At 44.8% G+C, this 24609-nt stretch overlaps 1 protein-coding gene across 1 annotated transcript in view; it reads left to right on the forward strand.

Annotated features, from left to right (window-relative positions):
* The first annotated feature begins 724 nt into the window (after positions 1-724).
* The window catches only part of RYBP (RING1 and YY1 binding protein), a 45304-nt gene continuing 21419 nt past the window's right edge, over positions 725-24609 (forward strand). Inside the window, exons 1-2 of the mRNA XM_065687532.1 lie at positions 725-987; positions 1903-2028. Of these exons, the coding sequence (XP_065543604.1) occupies positions 956-987; positions 1903-2028 (158 nt within the window). The 5' untranslated portion in view covers positions 725-955. The remainder of the gene's footprint in view (positions 988-1902; positions 2029-24609) is intronic.

Consider the following 24609-nt stretch of genomic DNA (forward strand, 5'->3'; position numbering starts at 1 on the left):
TTTTTGCCACCTCGGGAGTTTTGCAGAACCACGGCTTGTGCTTTCGGTGGAACTGAAAGATCACGGAGGGATTGCCCTGGAAGACCTCGGCCGCGCTATGTAAACGCCTTCGGCTCTGCTCGGGTTGGTGACCTGACCCAGAGCGTTAAGGAGATTCACAAAGGTGGCAGCCGAGGTTCCCGTGGCGGCACAGCGGGCCCGTGCCCGAGGAAAGGGCCCGGAGCAGGAGCTCGCTCCTGCCCCCCAGCCCCGCGGGGTGACGGCGACCGCGGCGGCCCGGCGGGGCGAGGCAGGGGTTTGGCCGCCCAGCCCCGCTCGGAGCGGGCCCGCGCGTCCCCCACCGGTACCTGCCGCCCCTCACGCGGGCAGGACGGGGCCGCACGGCCGCGCTCTGCCCTGACGGGCTCCCGCCCGCAGCAGGCCCCGGCGGCACCACCGGCCTCAGCCCCGCTGCCCCGGGGACGGGCAGGCGACGAGCCCTCCGAGGGGGAAGGGAGGGGAGCGGAAGGGGCCACCCGCCACCGCCGGCTGAGGGGAGCCGGCCCTCCCGCTGCGGCGGGGTCCCCCGGCGGGGGGCAGCGCCTGCGGCGCGGAGCAGAAAGAGGGCGGGAGGCGGCCCGAGGGGGCTCCTGGCCGGGGGCGGCGCGGCGCTGGGGGCGCTCCCCGCTCTCCTCCCCGGCGGGGCTGGCGGCGGGGCCGCCCCCATTGGCCGCGGCGCGGCGGTGAGCTCCGCCCGCCGGAGCGGCGCGGCGCGGGGAGGGAGAGAAGGGAGGAGGAGGAGGAGGGAGGGCGCCGGGCTGCGCTGCGCTGCTAGTCTGGAGCGGAGCCTGGCAGCGGCAGGAGCGGCGGCGCGGGGGTGAGGAGCAGCCGGAGCCTGCTGGACGGAGGCAGCCCCGTCCCCCTCCCCTCCCCCTCGCCTCTTTCTTTGTGCGCAGGGCAGGGGCGGCCCCGATCCATGGTCATGGGCGACAAGAAGAGCCCGACCAGGTGAGCGGGGGCGCGGGGGGCGCGGGGAGAGGCACCTAAGATGGAGGGAGCGCGGCGGGGGCCGCCCCTGCCCGCTCCGCACCCTGCCCCAGCGGCGACGGCGGGCCCGGCCCGGCTCGGCGCTGGCGCGGCGGGAGGGGATGGCGGTGGGTAGGCCCCTGGCTGGCAGCTCCGTGCGTGTGCTCCGCCGCGGGGGGGTGAGGGGGGGGCGGCAGAGGGCTCCTAAGATGGAGGGAACGCTGGGAGGGGGGCGGCGAGCCCGCGCCAGCCGGGCAGGTACGCGGGGGGTCGGGGCGGAGGGGGGGGTGCAGGCGGCGGGGGAGCGAAGGAGGCTCCTAAGATGGAGGGAGCGCGGAAGGGCAGCGGGAGGAGCGGTGCCGGTGTTTCCCTGCCCGCCGCCGGTGCCAGGGCTGGTCTGGTGCGAGAGCAGCCATGGCGGCTCCGCTCGCTCGCACTCCCGCTCCGCGCACTCGCTGCTCCCAGACAAAGGGAGGTTTAACAAGGTGGAGGAGGGAACGCGCCTCCCAGCCTTCAAACTCTCCCACCCTCCGAGGGGAGGGGGGCTGCCCCCGCCGCGGTGTGGGGGGCGCAGGGGGACGCGCCCGGCCCGGCCCGGCTGGGTTCGGCCCGGCCCGGCCGGGCCCTCCCGCGGCGCGGGGCCGGGGGCGGAGCACGGGGCCGCACCGCACCTCTCCGGGCGCCGGCCCCGGTAGGTGTTCGTCGGCTGCTCCCGGGCGCGGGGCGGGGGGAGCGGCGGTGAGAGCAGGCGCTGGGTTTCGGGGCTCTGTAACATGGTTTCTCATGTGTGTGTTTTCTTTCTCTCCTCCTCCTTTCCCTCCTCCCTCCGCCGCCTCTCTCCTCCTCCCCAAACACACACGTACACACATGCTTCCCCTCTCCCTCCCCCTCCTCAAGGCCGAAAAGGCAAGCCAAACCTGCAGCCGACGAAGGCTTTTGGGATTGTAGCGTGTGCACCTTCAGGAACAGCGCCGAAGCCTTCAAGTGCAGTATCTGCGATGTCAGGAAAGGCACCTCCACAAGGTATGTCCGCACCTTCCGACGCGGCTTTTGCTCCATGCTGGGCTGCGCCGACTTGTTGATTTTTTCCCCCGTGTTCCCTCGATATCGGCTGGTTGCATCCCCCCTTTTCCCGGTACAGCCCCTTCTGTCCCCGTTCAAAAGCCTGTGGATCTTAAAAATTCTCTTTCAAGCATTTTAATTGGAGCTGGAAGACATGTTCTGTGGATGTGTCGGCGACCTGAATCTTTTTGTTGTTCTGTGCGTTTTTTGTTGCTGATGTACTGAGGACGTTTTGGAGATCCGCAGCCGGTCAAAAACATTCTGACTGTGGTTTGGGGCACGTGGTCTTCTGGGGTCTGGGTGGAGATTTACCTGTATTTCCTACAGGAGTAGAAATGACTGAGGATTAGGGGATGAGAAAGGAAACGGCTGATGCCGTGAGAACAACAACTCCCTTCCCGAGATGTTGATCTCTCAGTGTCTTTTGTCATCTGAAAGGGATTGGCTTTATGCTCGGTGTGGGAATGGTGCGGGTTTCTGAAAGCTTTAGCTGTTGGGTCTCTCTGATTGCGTTACACTGGGTAACTGTGGAAGTCTTTGTGAGATGGTGAAGCTGGTGTACAGTAATTTAATTAATCTAAATAACACCCCCCCCCACCACCTTACTTGCACTCTCCTAGTTAATGGGTTCAGAAAGTTTGCCCTGGAAATACCAGTTGGCGCTAAAACAGGCATGTGATGCTCTGCTTATTCTTTCTGTTTTGTTCTACTTTTGTTGACTTCTGATTTTGCTCCTGTTGTACCTTGTATATTTGAATTCTGTTGCTCTGCCAAGGAAGTAGTCCTTTCCATTGTGAAAGGCATCATTTCCCTCCTTTGAGTGCAGTGGCGTATTGAGATGCTCTCATCAGCAGGCTGTTTGCATGCCTTAGCTGTCTTGATGTGACTGACAAAGGAGGTGAAAGCGTGTTTGGTTGGTTATTGTTCACACTGTGCTTTAGACAATGTGAAGTGCCTACATTGTTAATGGAGAGCATGCTTTTGGGCCACTGAAACTCTCGAGTTACAGCAACAGAGAGCACTGTAGTCCTTTACTGTGTGTTTTTAGGATGCATGTTGGTTACAAGTATCTCTGCTTTTTACAAAATAAACAGAGGTCTTGAACTTAAGCATTTTAAATAGCATAGTTGTAGCATTGAATAAGGTCGAGCTTTTGGGACAGTAGTGTTCTATACACACCTAGAGCTGATTCTTCACTTGTTTTGTTCAGTGTTGTTGTCATGCAGCTAAATCTTCACAGCATGCTTGATTTCTGTTTCCTTGGCTTCCCTGTGTGCTCAGGTGAAACACATTGATCCTGCAGTTGCCTGGTCTTTAACTGTGTGTGCTACTACAGCGCGTAGCCTTGCAGTCACGGCGAGCTCTCGCAGCGTGGCGTCAAGCATGTGCATGGGTGTTTGTAGGACAGCCTTAATGAGATGTAGGAGCCCATACGGGTTGTATCTTGTGGCAGATTCAGTCATTTTCATTTGGTCACCATGCTGATGTTCATTTTGAGAGCTTTTTGAACAGCTTTCTCTCCTGTGCCTTTACTTTTTTTAATGGCAATTTTCAAACTGTTTGTTGAGGTAGTAGGATGTTTTGTCTGTAAAGGGCTATTAAGAGGGATAGCAGTTGATGATTTCAGGTTAAGAGCCTTACTTGCAGATGTGATCCTTGGGTCTAGAACATTGTACTTCTCTTTAGCTTTTAATGGACCCTTATGAATAGCTTCTAATTTTAATTCATTTAATTCATCAGCTTTCTATTCATATTTGCCGCTTTTTAAATTGCCTTTGTTTGGAGAATTTGAGAAAGTATTTAAAATATTCAATGGACCATCATGTCGTCTTGCATATTTGTATAATTTATGAATAAATATAACTGAAAGCTGGAGTAATTGGGAATTGTGAGGGAGTGTCATGTGTTTTGAAGACCTGGGAGGTCAGAGTTCTTTGTGGTATCTACAGTATGTGACGTACAAGTCGGTGCTGGGGAAATTCGTCAGAATTTTTTAGCTAAATGACTGATGTAAAGATACTTAACGAGTTATGATTGATAATTTATTACTTGAAATATAAGGTGTCTGATGAGCTTGACTTTTAAGTTGCAATTTGACAAGTTGATGACACTTTTCCACATTTAAAAGCTGTGCTTCATTAAGGCTTACTTCAGTAACACTTATCGGAAATCTATCAAACTTCCTCTTTAAAAAGCTCAACAAAGTAGTGAAAGACAGACATAGACATGGTGGGGCAACCGGTTTTCATCAAATTACTGGGTGCAATTACAGTATGCCCAGTTTTTATTAAGATCTGGTATAGCCTACGCCCCGCACCCCTCCACTGTGAAGCCATTTATTTGCTGTAGAATTTACTTTGGCTGATAAATATTCTCTGATTTGAGAACTAGTTAGGACATTGGCTAATTCACACTGTGTGTATTCTTTCAGACTTGATATAATCTGTTGGTGTGTAGGAGGGTTGGCTGGCAGCAGTTAGAAGTTTTACTTTGTCAGATCCAACTATCCTCTTTCCCTAGGATCTCATAAAAGGAGCTTCAAACACGTGAGCTTTAAAGTTGACCTGCCAAGTCAAAATCACTATAGATGTTAAACAGTTAAATTGCACCTGAATACTTTTTCAAAGGGCTGTTTATAAATACTTCAGTTTGCTTTTAAATAAAAATTAGGTCATTTCCCTCTCAAGAGAATTGGGAGTTGTGGTGCAAAGTTTACATTAAACCTGTAGTACTTGTTGAATACTGGGTTGGTTACAATATGTCACTTAACTCCCTTTCCTCAACTTTATTCTTGCAATTTTATGGTTAAACTTTATCACACTCTCTTTAGGCAAGTATGTTGAGCTTTTCTATGGTTTTCCTTTTGTGGGGATTATGGCAAAGATACAAGCTGTGTTCAACACAATATTCAGTTGGGTGAGAAAGGTGATGTAACTGGCTAGCTTGGGAGTGAGCAATGGTGATGTGCTTGCTAGAGTGTACGATACTTTTATTCTTTCCCAGAGGTTTTTGTGTTGGTGTAACAATGTGGGGAACTGCTGCTGGCCACCACTTCCATTTGAGTCCTGCAGCTCTTCTGGTGGTTTGCTCTGATGTGGCCCTACCAGCTCCTCCTGCACACAGGAGAAGGCTTGAATTAAAACTTTTACCAGGAAGTTTGCTTCATGGATGCGTGTTCTTTCCAATATCCATTACTTCTTCAAATACGGAAGGAAAGTTTGCTTTGGATTTCCTAGGAATGTGAGGGCAGAATTTAGCCTTGTATTTCTGGTTACTGGCAGCTGTGTATTCCTATCTGAGGGCAGGAGATGGCTCCCTGTTTTCGTTTGGTTTTTTTTTTTAAATGGTATTCTACATACGTTGCATTCCTGTACACCTTGTAGCTTCCTCTCTCCTCCCAGGCACAGCCATGCAGAGTGTTTCTGCATGGGGTTGCTTTCAGACATCATTGTGAAGAAGCGTTATTTCCCCCTCCCTCCTGATTTCACAGAGGTAGTTTCTATTATCTGAAGCTTTCCTTCTGGATAGATGGCAAGCAGTGTGATGTGGTGGAGCTTCTGTGATGTTAATTTTTCTCTAACTTTAGGATAAGTGCTTTCCTTCTCTGAACTTCACATCCTCTATCATGAATGTGCCTTGATTACAGAGAAATGCACTAAAAAATGTCAGTGGAAGATGTGAGAGCAACAACTGGATGTCTGATGTGCAAATTAACAAAACAGTGGGATGCTGCAGCCCAAAATTAACAAGGTGTAGCGTGTATGTCCTCTGCAAGGCATGCGCTTAATAAGCATTTCTGTTGTATTTGTTGCTAATACCTGTATGCTTAAAAGTGTGTGGTTTGGAGTTTGGATCAAGTGATTTGAGCATAGGTTTCATTGTGGAGTGCTCATGGAGCGTATGTCAGTAGTGCTTCACTCTTTTGCTACCCTTATTTTTGAGGGTAGGCAGAGCTGAAACTATTAATCATAATTAAAAAATGTATTTTCTCTTGTGTGGAATAGGTGTCTCAGATGTTGTTCTCCTTCAGTTCTCCAGAAAGTTCCTTGCATGTTTGAAGGATATAAGCTAGCACCTTGAAGGATGTAAACTACTCTCCATGTCACCATTGAAAAGTATCCTCTTGTTCTGCATCCAGGCTGGGCTGACCAGAACAGACACCAGATAGTCCTGCTATTCCTAGAATGACAAATCAGGCTCCTGATCTCTGAACAACTAATATATGCGCTGCTGATTTGCCGTGTATTTGGAGGACTGTTCTAAAAATGTGTAGCTGTGGTGTAGGTTGAAAGCAAAGTGGTTTCATTCAGTTCTTTCAAGTTGGATAGCTTTCACCTGCATTAAGCAGGGGGGATTGTTATTCAGCATCATAGCTGGCCTTTAAGTGGGTTATTTTCTGTAAAAATGGAATATGTGACTCATCTGGAGAAAACTGTTGTGGAGGGGACATTGGTGCCTTTATTCTTGGATATTTGTTTTACTAATTGGCCATTCATATCTGTGTTGAAGTCATCCGTATTTTTCCCATTGACTGCTGAAGTTAAATGGCTCTTGGATCAGGTGGAGCAAAGCGTTGTCTGTCCCAGCCTGGAGCTGTGCCAGTGCTCCATGGAGCCATCTGCATCCTGAGGATGTGTTCCCGTGGGTGATGGATGGGAACAGCATATTTCTGCCTAGATAGTTCTGAGTGCTGGAATACATGATACCTATATGCAAAACGTTTGCCCACATACAAGTAGTTCTTGAGACCTCTCTTGTCTCATACCAGCACTCCCTAAAAGTAAATTACCTGTTGCAGTCCAAATCTGTAGATGGGGGAGTACTTTTGCTGGGCAAACCTGGCAGGGCAAGAGGAACCTCTTGCAAACCTAACGTTTTACAAGCAGACAATGCTGATGGTTCACAGCAAGCCCTGAATGCTGTGACTGTGGTTTGACAATATACTAAGTTTGACTTCATAACTCATATTGCTGGAACCTGGGTGTCTTGGCCGTGTGGCTTAGAGTATTGATCCATTGACTAGATCAATATAAACTGACTACTGGTAGAGATTCATGCTATGCTTGCTTTTTCAGTAGCATAGCCTGTGAGACTCCATCTGAGGAGAAGAAGCTCTTCAGCTTCAGATCAGCTATTATCTGTCATCCTGATGCAAGCATTAGCCTGGCATAGGATCTGTGTCTTGTACTTTGGCTGTTTGAAAGAGTTGTGTCCTGATTTGCTCTTTGCTGGTGTTTGGCTGTGGTATTAATGATCTCATTACCATCACCCCAGGATTTCTCTTGGGTCTCAGCACCTCTGGGAAACCATTCTCAGCAGGGAGGATCCTCAGCATATTAACATGCAGCACCAAGGCAATACTGCTTTGCTATGGTTGTCAAATTTGGGTACTCGAAATGCAGTAGGTGACAAATACAGTAGGTAGTGTGGTGGGTACTGTCACTCGCTTTGCTTCTACCACACTGTGTTCTTGAAGGTCCTATAATGGAATAATGCCTCTACCTGTTAGGGTGTTTTTTTATTAGGTAAATAGATCCTGGAGTAATGGTTGGACTTGATGATCTTAAAGGTCTTTTCCAACCTAGTTAATTATATGATTTTTTTGTTAAAATAAATGGTAAAATCTTTAGCGTGGGTAAGGTGTGTTGTTATTTTTATGTAGATTACCCATTTGAGTTAAGTAATTGTGGGTGGTAGGGTTTAATATTAATCTCTGATTTCTCTTGGAGACTGTATAAAAATCTAACAGATAAGCTGTGACATGAAGCATGTTTATCACTGGTAATATGCAGTGTGGATATTATTCATATTTCTCTTCCTCCGTAGACTGCTTTTTTGGGAGATAGGAATCTAAACCAAAGTATGTATGTGCATGTAGGAGGAGAGGGCACGCAGCTTTCTATTGCTGTGACCAGACGTTGTGTCCACTGGGATACTGACCCCTTGCTCTCCGCAGGTCCTTGTGGAGAACTGGTAGGCAGAGGAATGCAGAGTGACTTTTCTCTGAATGCCATTCTTAATTGCCCTGATTGTTTCATGTTCCCATCAGCTGGCTTCAGAGGGGCTGCTGTCTTTGCACCCTGATGTGGCTTTGTCTAGCAAGTAGAACCTTGCATGAAATGAAAATGAAGCGTGCAGTGTTGCTTGGAGTAGTAGAGAGGATGGAAGTGGTGGCTGCAAAGCGTAGTTCTCTGGGGCCACCCATGGCTCCTGCCAAAATGCATGGGACCAAAGACCCATGAGGGGTGGGGAGTCAAGAAATATGCTGTGGGCTAGATGGATTGTTTTGGCTGGCTACATCCAGCTTTTGTGCTGCAGCTTGGCCACCCTTGCTATAACTCCCGGCTGTTTCACTACTGATCGTGAATCAGGTATCCCTTGTTCTCTGGCTGCTGCGAGACCTGCTTTGCATTGGCAATGTGAATGAAATGGCTTTGTTGTTGGTGGGCTCGCTGTTCCTTGCTGTGGTGCTGCACCTTTTCTTCCTGCTCCATTGGGCTTGAACACATCCTTCTGTGAGCAGACATGTCCTTCCAGGGTCCCTTGGTGAGAAACACCAGAGTTCATGGCACTTCTGGGGAGTCTTGTTGGCATGCAGGAATACAGAAGCAGGGCAAGAGATACGGCTTGCAGAGTGCTCGCTCCTGCGCTCTGATTGTCCTTTATTATGTGCTTTTCTCCTTGTCTGTGTAATTCCTCTTACAAGGAAACCCACTGACCTATTTTGTGGGATTTTGGTTGGTTCTTTAGGTTAGTGGGTTCCAGTCCCGCAATGTAGGTCACTTGCGAGGTGTGCTGGAGTTTCGTAATGCAGAGTTCTGACCTGAAATAAGATTCATACAAACTCGCTGTGACTGTGTCTGGCAGCTGTACTCAGTATCTCTTTTTGCAGTAGCCTCCTTCAGAAGGTAAAAGGAAAAGTCTGGACATTCACAGAGGGAAGGAGTCTTACAGGAGGGTTTGTATTTATTTAAAAGTGTGCATGTTTCAGGCAGGTTAGGGCAAATTATCATTATTGCTACTTCTGTTTATTAAGGACAAGGCAAAAAAACCAGACCGCAAATACTGAGTAACCTGTACATGTTACCCTAAGCGGATGTCCAGCATTACACAATACTGTAGAAATAATATGGAAATACTTCCATTACCTTTATGAAGTTCCTTTTACATCTGACACATGCAAAATACGTAGCTTTTTGTGCAGGCAGATTTTCCTTACATCAGCCAGAACTCATTTCACTTTTTTGGTACATCTAGAGGTCCAACCAAATCTTTAACACTGCTCTTCCCATAAGCCGGCTATTAATTAGGAACATGTTCTTTGTAGCAGATGCTAATTGGTACATCAACAAACTCACTGCCTGTTTAACGTGGGAAAGATTGTAATTCTGAGTGGCTCAAATATAAATGAGAGGGCAAAGCATCACTTCTTTTTGCTGGCTTGGTGAAGTTTTGTTTGAATGTTCAGTAACTCTGTATCTTCAGTCGTGTGAAGCTCTGCTCATTTCTAAAATAAAAAAACCCGACAAAATAATAACAAACCCAAACGAAGCTGGCTAAAGCTGGGCGTTGTTTTGATAGTATTTTATTATTGAAATGCTGCCTGTGTTTCTGACAGTTGAAAGTACACCCACAGCCAATATTCTGTTAAATAGCATTCTGGAAATAAACGTGAAGTGGGGGTTTCAGGGATCTCAAAGTACGGATTGTGAAACCAGGAGACTTGATTTTGAACCGTATGTGGTCTTACTTGAGATGCTGGTCTCCTGTAGTAACCCCCTATGATACAAGGATCAAAGTACTAAAAATTTGTAATGACAGTCTTCACTGCAAAAGCAACAGTCAAATTGATTTTTAACTTTGACTCATAAACATTTTGAAACATACATTTTATGGCAATTTGCTGAGAGCTGAAATGTTCCGTAGTTGGGTAAGCATAGTATATGTTTTACATGAGTTACTATATGGAGGTGCAAGCTTCCATATTTACAATTTAGATAGGAATATGGATAGTGGGATTGAGTGTACCCTCAGCAAGTTCATTGAGATGCCAAGCTTTGTGGTATTGTTGACATGCTGGAGGGATGGGGTGAGATCCAGAGACCTTGACAGGCTGGAGAGGTGGGCCAGTGCAAGCCTCATGGAGGTCAAAAAGGCCAAGTGCAAGGTGTCCTGCACATGGGTCAGGGCAATATGAAGCACAAATACAGGCTGAGCAGAGAATGGATTAAGAACAGCCCTGAGGAAGAAGGACTTGGTTGATGAGAAGCACAACGTGACCCGGCAGTGTACGCTTGCAGCCCAGAAACCATCTGTGTCAGGCTGCAACAAAAGGAGCATGACCAGAAGATTGAGGGAGGAGATTCTCCCTCTCTGCTTCACTCTCCTGAGACCCCACTTGCAGTCCCGTGTCCAGCTCTGGGCCCCCAACATAAGGAGGATGTGGAGCTGTTAGAGCAAGTCCAAAGGAGGCTACAAAGGTGACGGACTGAGAGAGCTGGGGTTGTTCAGCCTGGAGAAGAGTCTCCAGGGAGACCTTAGAGCAGCCTTAAGGTACCCGGAGGGGCCTTCAAGAAACCTGGAGAGGGACTTTTTACAAGGTCCTGTAGTAACAGGACAAGGGGGAATGGCTTTAAACTGAAAGAGGGTTGATTTAGATCAGGTACTGGGAAGAAATTCTTTAGTGTTTAGAGGGTGAGTCACTGGCACCAGCTGCCCAGAGAAGTTGTGGCTGCCCCATACCTGGCAGTATTCAAGGACAGGTTGGACAGGGTTTGGTGCAACCTGCTCTAGTGGAAGGTGTCCCTGCCCATGGCAGGGTGTTGGAGCTGGATGAGCTTTAAGGTCCAACCAAAATGTTCTGTGATTCTATGCTCAGGGTTTCTAGAAACTTTAGTTTGGGGATCTTACCTTATTGGTTGTCTTTAAATAAAATGAAAGCAAAACAAGTTGGTTTTGAATTCTGTTTAGGGGTAAACAAGGAATAAAAGTTTAGACATGTTTTCTGAACCAGATTGTTCTTCAGGATTTCAAAGTTAGGATGGATTGCTTGTAAGATGCAGAGGTGCTAAGTGAGACAAAATATCTTGCCTGAGATAAAGCTGACTCCTTCAGATCTATATTGTTGAGTACAGACATGAGACTGATCATAATCTGAAGTATTTTTCCTGAACTAAATGATTTTTGTACACATGAAACTACGTCCAGCTAATTCATGTGAAACTTCACATGGTTGAATTGGGGAGGTGGACAGAGGATGCAGAAATACTAGGATTTGGTGACTTCAGTGATGTTGTGAAGTTGCTCAGAACCTGGTGAGCATTGAGCGTGGGTTACCCCCTGTGCCCAGTCCCAAATATGCAGCATTTTTTTTTATGTTAAGGGGTACTTCTTTATTGAATAGCATTACTGCCTTTTATTTTTTTTAATCTATATACTAAGTAAGTATATGGAATGATTTATATTTTCTTTGCTTCTATTTCAGGTGTCAGTAGAGATAGTGTGATGTTAGTGTGATTTGAGCCTGGGTAAAAGAGGCTGGAATTCACCCTTTCGCGAATCAGCTAGCTAAATATTCTCAAGTTTCCGTTTTTTAAATCTCTATGGTTGTATTCGCTGTCTGTGTTTTAATTTGATAAATCTATGTATATGGCAAGTGTTTAATTCCCTTGTTTAATAAAAAAATTACAAAACCCATCTAGATTAGCAGAAGGACGTAGGTCTGTCTTGTCCTGGTTGCACAAAGCATGCCATGTATGTTCAAGTTGTTGGAAATGTGTGCTTCTGCTGAAACATTTGGCTCCAATTGTGTATGTTGGAGCTCTTATTCTGAAAGTGCTTCACTGTTTTTTCAGAAGTGGTACTGAGCACTTTCTCTTCCTGAGATGAGATTTCAATAAGAGAGGCAATACATTGATGGATGATGGCCCTGTGATGGAGTCAATCAGCCAGTGCAGTCATTTGTCTCCTGGGGATACAGGGTAGAGCACATCATTAGCAGCAGAAGGGGAGGCTTTCCTCTGTAATGCTAATAGGGTGAGGGAGCTCTGGTTTGTGCCTGTTTGCTGCTATTGCTCAGTTATTACAGGTGTCTTATGGAGAAACAAACCCGTTTTCATTTGTTATCTGTAACAGTTGTGGGTGTGGATCAATTTAACAAAAATATTTAATGAGCTCTAGGAAATGCTTCCAGTATAGCCTTGTTCACCAATTTGTAAACCTGTATCACGTAAAACTGCTTGCCATAAAAATGGTGAATTACTTGGGGGAATTGTGTGTTTTATTGTTTTTTACACACAAACAGCTTGACTTGTGCAGGAAAGACTGGCAGCTGCCCAGTGCCAGTGTGGGATTCGAAGGATAGTGTGTCTTAATCAGAGTGTGGAAAGTGAAGCCAGTGCATTGCAGAAGTTACACTTAATAGCGTCTGACGGCACTGGGTTTCTGTCAAAGCAAAAGGGAAAGCACACAGTAGTGATGGTGGGTGGCTTGTCTGAGGGATGGCTGGGTAACGTGCCGTTACATGGCAGCAGTTAAAGGTAGCTTGGTGTGCTCATCTAAAGTGGTGGTGGGCATCATCCAGCTTTGCTCAGGGAGAATGAGTTAACCTGCAAGTGGCTGTTCCTCAATGGCTGCTTTCCTCCTTTCTGGGCTCTTGCCTCTCTGTGGAGGTGGTATTGCAGTGGGCCCATTGGGAATGAGCATGGGCTTTCCCTGGGGTGGGCAGGAGCACTCCTGTTGCCGGATACTGCTTACGCAAGGTTTGGAGCCCTGTATCTCGGTGTCCAGAGATGGTTAATTCACATGTGACACACAATGAAACTATAAATATTGGCAGAGAAGTGTTACTCTGCATGGCTGGTGGGTATCTGTATACTCACTAGTTCTATGAGCTGAGGCACTGCTTGGTGTGGGGACTTTCTATCCCTCCAGCTTTTAACTTGCTGTGACTCATGGACTCTGTGCAGTGAGGTTACTCACATGCATAGGTTTACCTGTCTGTTAAGCAAACGTAGCAACAAGTCTCTACTACATATGGCTTATAGGAACAAATCATTGGAAAACACTTGGAAGTTCTGAAGTGTCTTCTCAAAAACCGCACATGAAGTCAGACTTAAAACAATGTTTGTTAAAACAATGAACTGTATATAAAATCACTTAAGAGCAAGAGCAGCAAGAAAGCAAATGATAATAACTGCTGGAAAAGTGTGGGGGGTAGACTTTGTGCACTTCATTTCAGTGTCATGTACAGCGATGTGTTCGCTCCTAAAGCACCTGAGGAATGCAGAGCTGTGTGCTGTATGGGTACTAAAGGCATGGGATTGCTAAGAGTTGCACAATTTTACGTGGGCTAGCAGAGCAGGGAACATGTTTAACCTTGGGTGTGGGAATACAGTACTCTGGCAGCAATTAAAAGTCATTAATTAGAAGTACTTATTATCGGAAGTGACTCAAGTTAGTTGTAAGTTGCTTAACTTCTGAGGTCAAGAAGATGTAATGCATCTGAGACAAGCATTGTTAGTGTCCATAGGACTTTGGGGCTGTCCACAGGGATGGTCCGTAATGCCGGAGCTCTCACTATGAAATTTTGAGGTTCATTAAACGACTTATTGACAGTGACAGTTTCACAGCACCTCTGCACGCTGGGATCACACATTTGCGTTCGGAAGTTTAGACCCATGAAGGGTTTGTTGAGGCTCCTTGGTTGCATCGGCTGGGAGCATACATTTGTGTGCTGGAATTTACACTGCTCTGTTGAGAGATACTATTATTCAGCCAGCAAAGAAGTGATAGTGAAAGGTATATCATAAACAAAAGCCTTTCTGTCATATGAGGATGATGACATTTTTTTTTCCAATCACAAATTAACCAGTTGATAGAAAAATCAACGATGGACAGGGTGGTTGGAATGTCATGCTTTTATAGGGTGCATACCTCCTCTTTAAGTGCTTGGGAGATCACACCTTCATGTTCAGACTGTGCGTTTATAAAGATGTGAGGACAGTCTCACCACTCGTGCCTGGAGAGGCATTACTTCTTCCAACAACCAGGCACATTGAGGAAGTAATGGAAGAAGCTCTGTAATATGGTACCTGTTACAGTTCTGTGCCAGTTCTCAGGGTTTTCCAAATGTGCAGGAAGAGTGAGGGATGACACCTGGGAGTAGTTGGGTTTTATTTACAGCTCTTGAGTTTCCCCCCTTGCCATTTTGTTTTTGCGTTGTAAGCTAGACTGACTTTCCCACTGGCACTCTGAATTCAAAATTATGAAATTGCACACTTATGTACTACACTTGTTTCTAAAAGCCTGTCGCAAGCATGAATGATATTTTTTTTTCTTCCCATGACGGCATATAATGTGAGGAACAGGTTTACTTAGTCATGGTTGTGGGAATATGGATTCCATGCTAAGAAATCAGTTTAATAACGGTTGCTTTATTTTGGAGTGTGCTAGCGTTTGCAAATCTGTCTTGGTTCAACACATAGTTGATACTTCTGGAGAATGTGACCTTTTTGTTACTTGCATTGATTTTTCCCAGTCATGTCCAGAGGTCTCAGAAGTCAGTGCAGCACTTTGTTGCCAGCTGAAAGGGCTGGATCAGGCCTCCAAGACTGATGCATTGAGAAGAAAGGGAGTAAGTTGACATGAAACGTAACACAGTCATCTTCTGTGATCTTGCATTGTTCCAAGACTGTTTTTTTCCTAGTGGGATGTTTTTAATAGATAAGAAAGAATTGAGAAATAAGTTGTATTGTACAAAGTCCTAAATGAGACTCAGGGGAAGAACTTGGTGTGTGTCTGTGGAAACAAAGGACTCCTCAGACAGCTTGTTGCTCTTGGTTGTCCTGGAGCCTCTGAGGTTTGAACAGGGGCTGAGGCTGATAAAACTTTGGATCCAGAGTTGGATCACTGATGGTGACCTTAAATGTTATTTAAGCAGAAACAAACAAAACACCCGGAAAGACCAACATACTTGCCAATTTTTTTAGGGCTGTTTTTTAGGGCTGTAGTTCTCAGGGAGTCTCATCTGTCCTAAAGTTTAGTGTTAGTACTGTGAACTGTGTAAAGTTCTTGCGTTTGATGTTAGTGTACAGATATGCTAGTCCTCATATACTGATGTGCTCAAAAAGGTTATATTCCTTCTCTGTGAAGCTGTGTCCGTGCCTTTGTTTATATAGCCAGCAGATTAGTAGCAGGTAACGGTTTGATTATCAGCGCCTTGCTGCTTTTCCTCACTGCTCCAGTTCAGAGTGTTATCATTAGCAGCTTTAAAAGCAAGGTTGCTTCTGGAAGAATTTCTGGCTCCAGGCAGAAAAAGTTTTCTTACCAGTTTTGAACCACTGGGTCTATTGTGTTTTTTTAAATCCTATTCATCGTTTCACAAAACTGTTTCATGTAGCAAGTACATCTTGCTTCATGCATAGCCTGAAGAATATCCTGGGGATAGGGAGACATAAATAATTGTTTAATTGGGCTGCTCTGTGTGTGGCTTATATCATGGTGAGTGTATGGGAAGAGCTGATTTTATTTAGTGTCTTACTGTAACAATTCTGCAAGTCTTAAGCTGTGCATTTATCTTAGTAAAATTTGATGTGGTGGTAAGCAAGACATGCAAATGTGTTTTGACTTAAGCTTCTAGTTTGTAAGCAAAGATGTTGCAGATCTCTCACCTTTCAAATGTTTCGTAATTATGCTAACTGAAGTCTTTAGAAGGAAAACATCCAATTGGGAAGAAAAAACTTTGTGATTAACACTTACAAATAGTTAATAACTATTTTTATATTTCATTAGATTTGTGAAAAAACATGTCTCAGTGGTTGTTAACAGAAATGGCAAATATCTGAGTAATGTATCAACATTGTTTTAATTAAGAATACATTGATATTCTTATAAAAATTCACTTTTGACATCCAGCTCTTAAGCTAAAAACAAATGTCAAATGTAGCTTTTATACTCCAGGAAAACGTGCTCTTCTGCTCAAAAGATGCACCAAAAGCAATCCCATGAAAATCAATTAGAATAATAGAATACAGCCATTGCAAAATATTACAATGGTTAAGTAATTATCCCACGGCATGACTTAGCAAGAGGGATAAATAATGCATGTAGAATTGTGTTGGAGCTTGCAAGGAAGATTTATGCTAGCAGAGTTGGATGGGAAGGGCAAAGGCACAGCCCTGTCTGAGGAAGGGGTCTGTTGGGTCTGGTGTGTGATGACTGAAACCTTTTGGTATCTGTGATAACTGGATCTCTCTCGCATCTTTGTTTTCTGTTTTTCCTACAATCTCAAGACAGCTTTTGGGAAGAAATCTTCCTTTGCTGTGTTAGCGTGGTGTGATTCCAGTGGCTTCTTGGAGGCACCCAGCTGGTCCTAGATGGGTGGATATTGGGCTTTGGGGTGTGAGCACAGCCAGCCTTTGGGGGTTCACCTTTTGGAGTAGTGGAGCCAGCACCCAGCTGGGGTTCAGCTGTGCTGCTGGAAGGGTGGGGAAAACCCTGAGATAGTGCTGTATCAGGGTGCTGATCGCAGCAGGTTGCCGCCTTGCTGGCACACCACTCTTAATTTCACTGTATTTTACCCATGCTGTTTCACCACTCTGTATGTCCGGGCTGCTCCTTATCTGCTGTTCATGGGTCTGAGCGACCTGCTTAGTGCATTAATATGAGGCTTGGAATCCCATTGGCAGTGTGTCCCAGCCCTTGATTGAGCTGTGGGTCTGGTCAGCAGGAATATTGGCTGTTTTAAAAGCGGACAGACGAGGGGTTTGATTTTTATTTTATTTTTTTTTCCTTTCAGCTATATCTGAATACTCCAAATCTGTCAGTTGCTGTCAAGAGGATTGTACTTTGGATTAGTGAGCTACTGGAAGCAGTTTGAATCATTGCAGTTAAGAGTGTGCTGAACAGCGGTGTGATTAATACTTACATAATATCACCAGTGAGCTTAGGAAACTAGAATGTAACTTGGAAAGAAGTGCAGCCCCGTGCCATCCTGTGTCACTTAAGTACCACCATGCATTTTAGAGAATGATGCTTTTCTTCCTGGGACCGCTATGGTCAGGGCAGGTTTATGGATGTTGTGTTGGTTCCATCATGAGATGTGGAAGCACCTTTCTGCCCCTTTCCCCTTTCCACCTTTATTTTATCTCTGATCTCTTTCTCATCGGGACCCAAGAACCTTCTTACCTTAGGCTTGTTGGAGCTATTCTTTGCTTCTGCAATTCCAGAAGTCTTCAATTGCTGCATAATTATTGATGCTACATGAAATAACTCTTTACCTCATGAGGATAATCCATGTTGTTGTTGCATTTTTGAACAGAAATTTCAGGGAAATCACACAAGACCTTTCTGTTGTACAGTACTAGTAAAACTCAGCCACTTTACCGCTTGTGTTTTTAGGGAAGCTGAAATGCTTACTAAGATTTCCAGAGTAGTTTCTGTTTTGTGACAAGCTCAAACCTGTCTAGAAAAACTGTCTCATTCAGCAAAGAAGCAGATGAGGCTGTGCACCTGAGACCTTCTGCGTTGTAGGTGTAATGTAGCTGGAGGTGTAATGCTTTCAAGTTGTTTATATTAACTTCTGTGAATATCTTAAGCAGAAAGAGACAGTGATCAAAATTCTGGGTAAGTTTGATAAAAAATTAATGTAACTTATTCCCTTGGCTGACTGGATGCTTCAGTTGTCTTAAATGCCTACACTCCAACATTTGAAAACACTTCTAGGTGATGTGTAGATATGGTGCTTGTAGTGGTGACTTGGCAGTGTTAGGTTTATGATTGGACTTAGTGATCTTAAAGGTCTTTTCCAACCTAAATAATTCTGTGAAAATGGGAGCATTATGCTGGTCCAGAACTTGGTATTTCAGTTTCTATAAGGGTGCCTTATCAAATGTATTGATTGGGGATTAATTAGAAAGTAATTGTCATGTCTAGAAAGAGAAACTTTACATTAAAATGTGATACTACTGCTAAGCAAATGTAAGGCTGCCTCCCCTCCAGCTTTGTATCTGCATTGCTTCCTGGAGTGTCAGTTTGCTCAGTGTTCACTGCCATTGACCTTGGATAATTAAGAGAAAAGTCTGCTGTTCTGAGGAGATAAATGCAGCTTATGTTTGGAACATGGCTGATTAGCTCAGTTGTGACAGTAATTTTATGTCTAGTTTCTGGCAGAATGGATGCTGCCTTTGCAAAACTTGATCTCTCTGTTTTGCTCCCTGATACCCAGTTGAAGCTGTTGGCAAAAGTATCCCAGGACTCGGAGAACTGAAACTTGTAGTGGACCTCTTCCATTGCCAATGAAAAATGATATAAGTTAATATAGTTGTCTTTTACTTACTGAATCACTTTTTCACTTTCTGCCTGTTTCCTGTGCAAATACAATGCTGCAGTTGTGCAGTGGGTGGGGGTTTGAGATTCCTGGCTGGTGCGGTGACTGGAGCAGGGGTTGGTGCACGTGGACTTCCCTCTTTCAGAACAGTTTGTTTCAGTATTGGCTGAGAAGAGCTGGAGCACACTGGGACCACCAGCACTATGTGCTGGGGTCTGAGTGGAGAGGAGAGAAACCAGTGGAGGGGAAAGGCCAAATCACAGAAGCAACAAAAAATTGAGGAGAAGCAAAATTTTTTACAGGCCTGGCAAAGTTACTTGTCAGAATTGGAAGGTAGGGGCTCATGGGCACTGGGGTCTGTTGTCAAATCCCCTTTTGTTTTCCACAGTGCCACCAGTTGGGCTTCATTTCTTTCTTCTGGGTTTTCTCTCCATGGGTACTTGGACCATTTGTGACTTTCATGCTTGTTTTAGTCTAGGGGCTGTTTGTTTTTAAACATCTTCATGATGATCACATAGTTGCATGGTATTTTGGTGAGCTTTTTTCTTAGGTTTTCCACATGGGATATTCCACAACTGTATTTGGGCTGGCAAAGTACCTTGGGCTGAAGATGGTTCATAAGGGTGCATTTGGGTTTTTTTTGGGGGGGGGGTTGGTGTTTATTTACTGATCTAATAAAACCATCTTAGGGCTAGATGCTACCCAAACTAAAGCACAGCTTTATAAGTGTAACTGCATCCACGCTGTTTTGTGTTGTATTGTATTTGTTTTTTCTAGCTGGTGTGTCAACCTCTTTACTTTCTTTAGAGGCAGTACTGTAGGGATGTTTTGCATATTTGCCACGTTGTCTTTCGTTAATACGCAGTAGGGCACTGTTCCTGATGGGATCTTCAGGTTTTGATGCAATGTCAGTACTTAGCAGGAAGATTTGGGATGGCATGTGGTTTTTACAGACTCTTTGCTTTAGAAGCCAAATCTGCAGCCTTGAAAATCTTTGGGACTTTGTGATCTTCCCCCCTACAAGGGTATTATTTATTTGGGAAATTGCATAATACTTGTTATGCAAGCGGTCTCCTCTCAGCCTCTGTGTAAGTGCATCGTAGAATAAATTCATTTTCTTTTTAAATTCAGGCAGCAAGTGGCACAAAATAAATCCCACAACTGAGATGTTTTAATGAAGAGAGGTTTTAATGAAGGTTGTATTCTGTTTGTAACAGAGGTAAGGCAGAACTGAGCACAGCTCCAAGAAGTGTTCACACCTGTTCCTACACAAAAATTCAATTCCCACCATGCCTCTGATTGTGAGAAGTGGTGATTGAGTGGACAGATTGTGTTGTGGATAAAATCAACATAGGTCTATTAAATCAAAGTACATTTTTCCTGGAATATCTTTAATAAACAGCATCTTGGGTGAAATCTATCCATACCTTGCTTTACAACGTCTCATTTAAGGATTTACTGCTTACACTAGGTTCTAGGTCTTTGGGCACTTGTCTGTACATGTCCTGAAATAACTCATTTTGTAGACAGCTCTCCTTTTCTTCTGCAGGCCGGTGCATCATCTTTGACTTTCCCTGAGAATCTGGTTTTTAAAAAAACAGGTGTTGGTTCAGTGGAGTATTGCTGGGGGTTGAAGGACACTGGAGCCCTCATCCCCTCTGCACCTTTGCAGGCAGGATTGGTGAGGCTCAGATTCCACCGCCTTAAAACGCACTGTGGCTGCTTCCCAGCATCCAGGTACCTTACAGTTTTTGCATTCAGGTTTTAGCTGTGTGCCTTGAATATACGTTTTCAGTTCAGATAGGGCTGTTTCATGTAGAATGTCTGAATAGAAGAATTACTCACTTGAACAAAAGAGACTTAAAATGAAGCTGTTAATTGTCACAGCTGGTGACTTTTTCTCTGTGTGTTGCTGCCAACCAAGAGTGCTTTAGACTTGCATCAGAGGCATGAGAAGACCCATACCTCTTATCTCCACCTCCCTGAGTAAGGAAAGGAATCATTCAGTTATTCTCTGTAATTAGTGTACTTCAGTGGGTAGGCAGGTGTTAGTCTTTTTCCTCTGTCTTTAACTTTAGCAGGAGTGTTTGCCTACCAGTATTCTGCCACCACCTCTGTCCCCAGGCATCAGGGATAGTCCTTACCTGCTGAGACCTGTGTAATGGGTGGGCTGCTCCTAACACTTGTGAAAGGGGGAGAGGTTCAGATAAGTAAAAAATAAGTCCAGCTGGTGTAAAGGTGTCTTGTCCAGGTTGAAGGAATTTCAGAGATGCTGTGATTTCAGTAACCTGTAAAGTGTTTAGTTGGTCCAGTTTGGTCCAGTTTTGCATGGTTGTTCTGAAAGCAGGCTTGCAGGTCTGAGGGTCTGTTTTGTTAACTACATGGTGTTGGTTTAGACTAAGCTTACATTTTCCAGCAGAAACTGTTGAACTTAAAACTGCAGACTTTCATGACCCTAGTACTATTGTTGCTGCTGCTTTCTGTGAAATGCAGTTACAGGTATTGCAGCATCAAAAGGTTTACTCACCACTGAGGACTTGTAACCCAGGCAAGTTGTTTGTGCGCCTGTGTATGGTGTGGAGGGTGTGTGCGCATAGGATTAAAATAGTTTAACTGCACAGAGAACTTTGCTGGTTTGTAAAATTCTAACAAAAACTGTTATGAGAATGGTTTTCTCCTGTGACTGAACCAAAGGGGAGTAAATGAGCTGAAGTTCTTTCTGATACAAAAAAAAAATTCCCAAACTATGAAAGAGGATTTTGTTGTTGGACCCTGTCTTACGAAAGTGCCTGATGAGTGTGCCTGTGAAGCTGCTGTGGTGGTTGTATTGCTTTGAACTAGTGAAGAAATACTTTGTGAAAGGCCTGGGTCTGGGTTTTGCAGTAGGCACTGTGTGTGGGCATGATTTGTCTGCTGCTCGCTAATGGTCCGGCTTCATTAGACTCGATGATTCAAGTTTCTTTTTATAAGCTTATCAGGTATTTCATGTCACTACATGTCAGTCATTTACATGGAAGTCTTCAGGAGAGAACATGTGTTTGAATTAAAAACCTGCTTTTCTGAGAAACACCTTCTCTTAGTGACTTATCAAATACCTTGATGGAAGTCTCTTCCTGGTGATGCAGAAGGCAGAGCAGGACAGGATCCATATGCCCCCCTGCCAGTGTGATTCCTGTTTCAGTCAATGCTGCATCCCTGACCATCAGGTCCTTGCAGCTTGTTTTGCCCCATGTGACAATTACTGCGTTGTTTTGCTGCATAAAACACAACCGTGAACTACAGCCTGCTGAGTGCTGGATGTGCCCAGCCAGCCGCTGTGACTGCTCACTTGTACTCTGGCTACAGCCACCACGACTAGTATCATTGGGAACAAACGCACAGTCTCTGCAGTGGTAACTGTGGGGCTTTGAAAGCCTGTCCTGATGTCAGATGTGTTATATCCCAGCACTCAACTGCTAGCCACATTACAGTATCACAAGTTCTGTGGTGCTTTATGTACACTGCAGTCACATACCTTTTTTTTTTTTGCTGGCAAGGTGTAGCTAAGATTAGGAGAACAATAGACCTGATTTTACACCTTAATGCAAGCGCACCGTTCCCAAAGAAAGTAGAGCATGACTTTGTGCTCTGTCGAAATGCCATCTGTCCCTGGAAATCCCTGTAGAAGAGCTCTACTGTTGATGTCAAAATAAGCATACTTTCTTTGCAAGGGGTGTTTGGTACCCAAATTTTCTGCTACAAATGTGTGTACAAAAGGTTCGTGTTTTGCTCTTCTTTCAGCCCTCAGTAAGTCCTTTGCCTGCCTCAGGCAAAAGTAGTTCACTTGAAGTTGGTAGAACTGGTATCACTGAGGTTAAACTTCAGTGTACAGTGGATTGTCTGAAACACCACTGAAGTGCATTTGTCTGTAACCAGAGAAGTCTGATGTTTCCCAAGCATTTGGTCACCATACGCGCATCTCTGGGGAATGTCTGCAGCCTTTCCAGAAGGAGCAGACTTCCTTTCCAACCCGTGCTGGTTAACAGTTGTGTAAGTAGCATTTAAGCTACATGGAGCTTAGACTGTGTAACTCCATTGGCTTTTCTCTTTTTACCTTCTTTCACCTTAATGTGATACTTGGGGAAATAAAATAGGAATTTTTTTCAAGCAAGCTCTGAGGTGGTTCGCTACGTTTTCCTGTAGAAAAGACTTGAAGCTTCGTCCGAGTTCAGGACCACGTGTACCTGAGTTTTGAAGAGCACCATAGAGTTGCTGTCGGGGTCCGGGACTGCTTGTTGGTTTTGGATGAAGCCATTTGCCCTGTGCTGCCCTGACTGCCACTGAGAGAGGAAAGAAGCTGAATAAACAGGGAAATGGTGAAATAAACAGAAACAAAACCTAACCTAGCCCCTGCCTCGGGGCGTGGGCTCATGGCAGTGAAGCAGCTCTTTCAAAGTTAGACTTTCTTTTGTTAAAAGGAGGCACACAAAAGCTTTTCTGCTGTTGTTTGTATGCCATGATGATAATTTCTACGCGTTTTTCTGTTATTTGACTGTTTTCAGTTTTGTCTGAGGAAACTTACTTGAGAAGTGAGCAGTTATTGCAGCATTAAGGTGGTTGCTTCAGTCTTTCCTGCCTTGTGTACCCCCAAGTTTTCTAGCCAAAGTGGCCATTTTCAGGAATGAACTTAAGCCTACGTGTTTTTGTAAGTTACCACTCAGTGTTTAAAGATGTTAAATAGATTTTTGGGGTTCCAGGTCAGGCTGCATATAGTTGTGGTGGGGCATCAGTCCTCATGACCTTCCTTGCTGCTGTTCACCGTGACCACTGGAGCTGCCACTGCACTGGTGTCAAGCTGGCTGGCTTTGTGGCTGCATTGGGAGCTGGTGAGGGGAATAAGTGGAATTGAAAAGCCAGTGGCAGGAGCAGGCAGGGCTGTCTCATGTGGTAAGCTTTTGCTATTTGTACTCCCCAATTCTGGTGCAGAGCAAGAGTGTGAGCTCCTTAGGAAGTGGTTGCTCAGTTTGGTCCACGCTGTTTTTCACAGTGGGGTTTGAGTTCTGTTCTTTTTTTGTCTAAGAACAAGGTTCTGTTTTTAGCTTGCTATAACTTGGAAATGCTGTTGATAAGCAATTAGCTGCACAAATCCAGGAAGAAATTAGAGGAAGCAACATAACATAGTAATCTCACAAAGTCCTTTTTGTAAATCTCCAAAAGCAAGTAGTTTTGTAATCTGGTAGATGTGTATTGCCAGTGTGGTGTAGTCCTGGGGCTGAGAAAAACTTCATTTGTTTTCTTATGCTGTATTCATCCTCGAGTGACTCACTGTCAAGAGTATATTTGTAGCTAAGTGGAAATAAACTGAACTAAGGTGTCTTGATAAATATACCTGGGACTGAGGTGCCTGGATATTGTGGTGCTGAGAGCGGGGGGATATGCTCTCAGAACCAAACTGAGCACAGCTGGACTGCTTAGTAGTGGTTTTTAAGACTTTCCATTAGTAGTTCTGTTAACTGTGCTTGCTGTTATAAAATAATTGGTGTATGTCTGTTAACAGAAAAATAGGCCTACAATATGTTGTCTAAAAATCCCTGTATTTAGTTACATAATTGGTAATCTTTATCTTCTCAGATAATCCACAAAAAATCTGTATTCTGACATCAGATATAAAGTATAAAATCTTTGATGTGCTGTCTGAGGAGGTTGTAGAGGATGTGCTACGTGCTGTGCTTTAGCTTTCTGTTGTATTTTGTTGTATAGAGGAAGTGAAACTTTGGCTGTATTTTGCATGTTTTTTTCTTCCATTTCCAAGTAACATCTCTGCTGGCTTCTGTATTTCATTCATCTACAAAGAAGTTTCACTTTCATTACACTTTTTAGGTAGGCAGGCTGTGAAGTTTGCATTTATTTGCTATTTACGTATTGTGTGGTATTTCCTTTTGTGTATTCATCCTGTAAGACTTTACAGCGGGATTTACAGAGCTGATGTGTTGCCTCACACCTGAAAATATCTCTTTACACAGAAAAATGCCCAAGCCCCAGTTCTTTCTCCCCTGCTTAAATGCCAGGCATAGGTACAATTTAATAGCAACCTCTTATCACCAAGTCAGTTGTCACTTTTCAGTATAACTCCTTTTTGAGCCTGTACCTCTAAATCTTCACTGCCATTATTTAGTTAACAGGAGGTGGATTAAAAAAAAAAGCTACTCAAATCCAGAATCTTGACGTGCAGATTT

The sequence above is a fragment of the Lathamus discolor genome, chromosome 7, assembly GCF_037157495.1.
Source record: "Lathamus discolor isolate bLatDis1 chromosome 7, bLatDis1.hap1, whole genome shotgun sequence".
NCBI classification, from domain to species: Eukaryota; Metazoa; Chordata; class Aves; order Psittaciformes; family Psittacidae; genus Lathamus; species Lathamus discolor.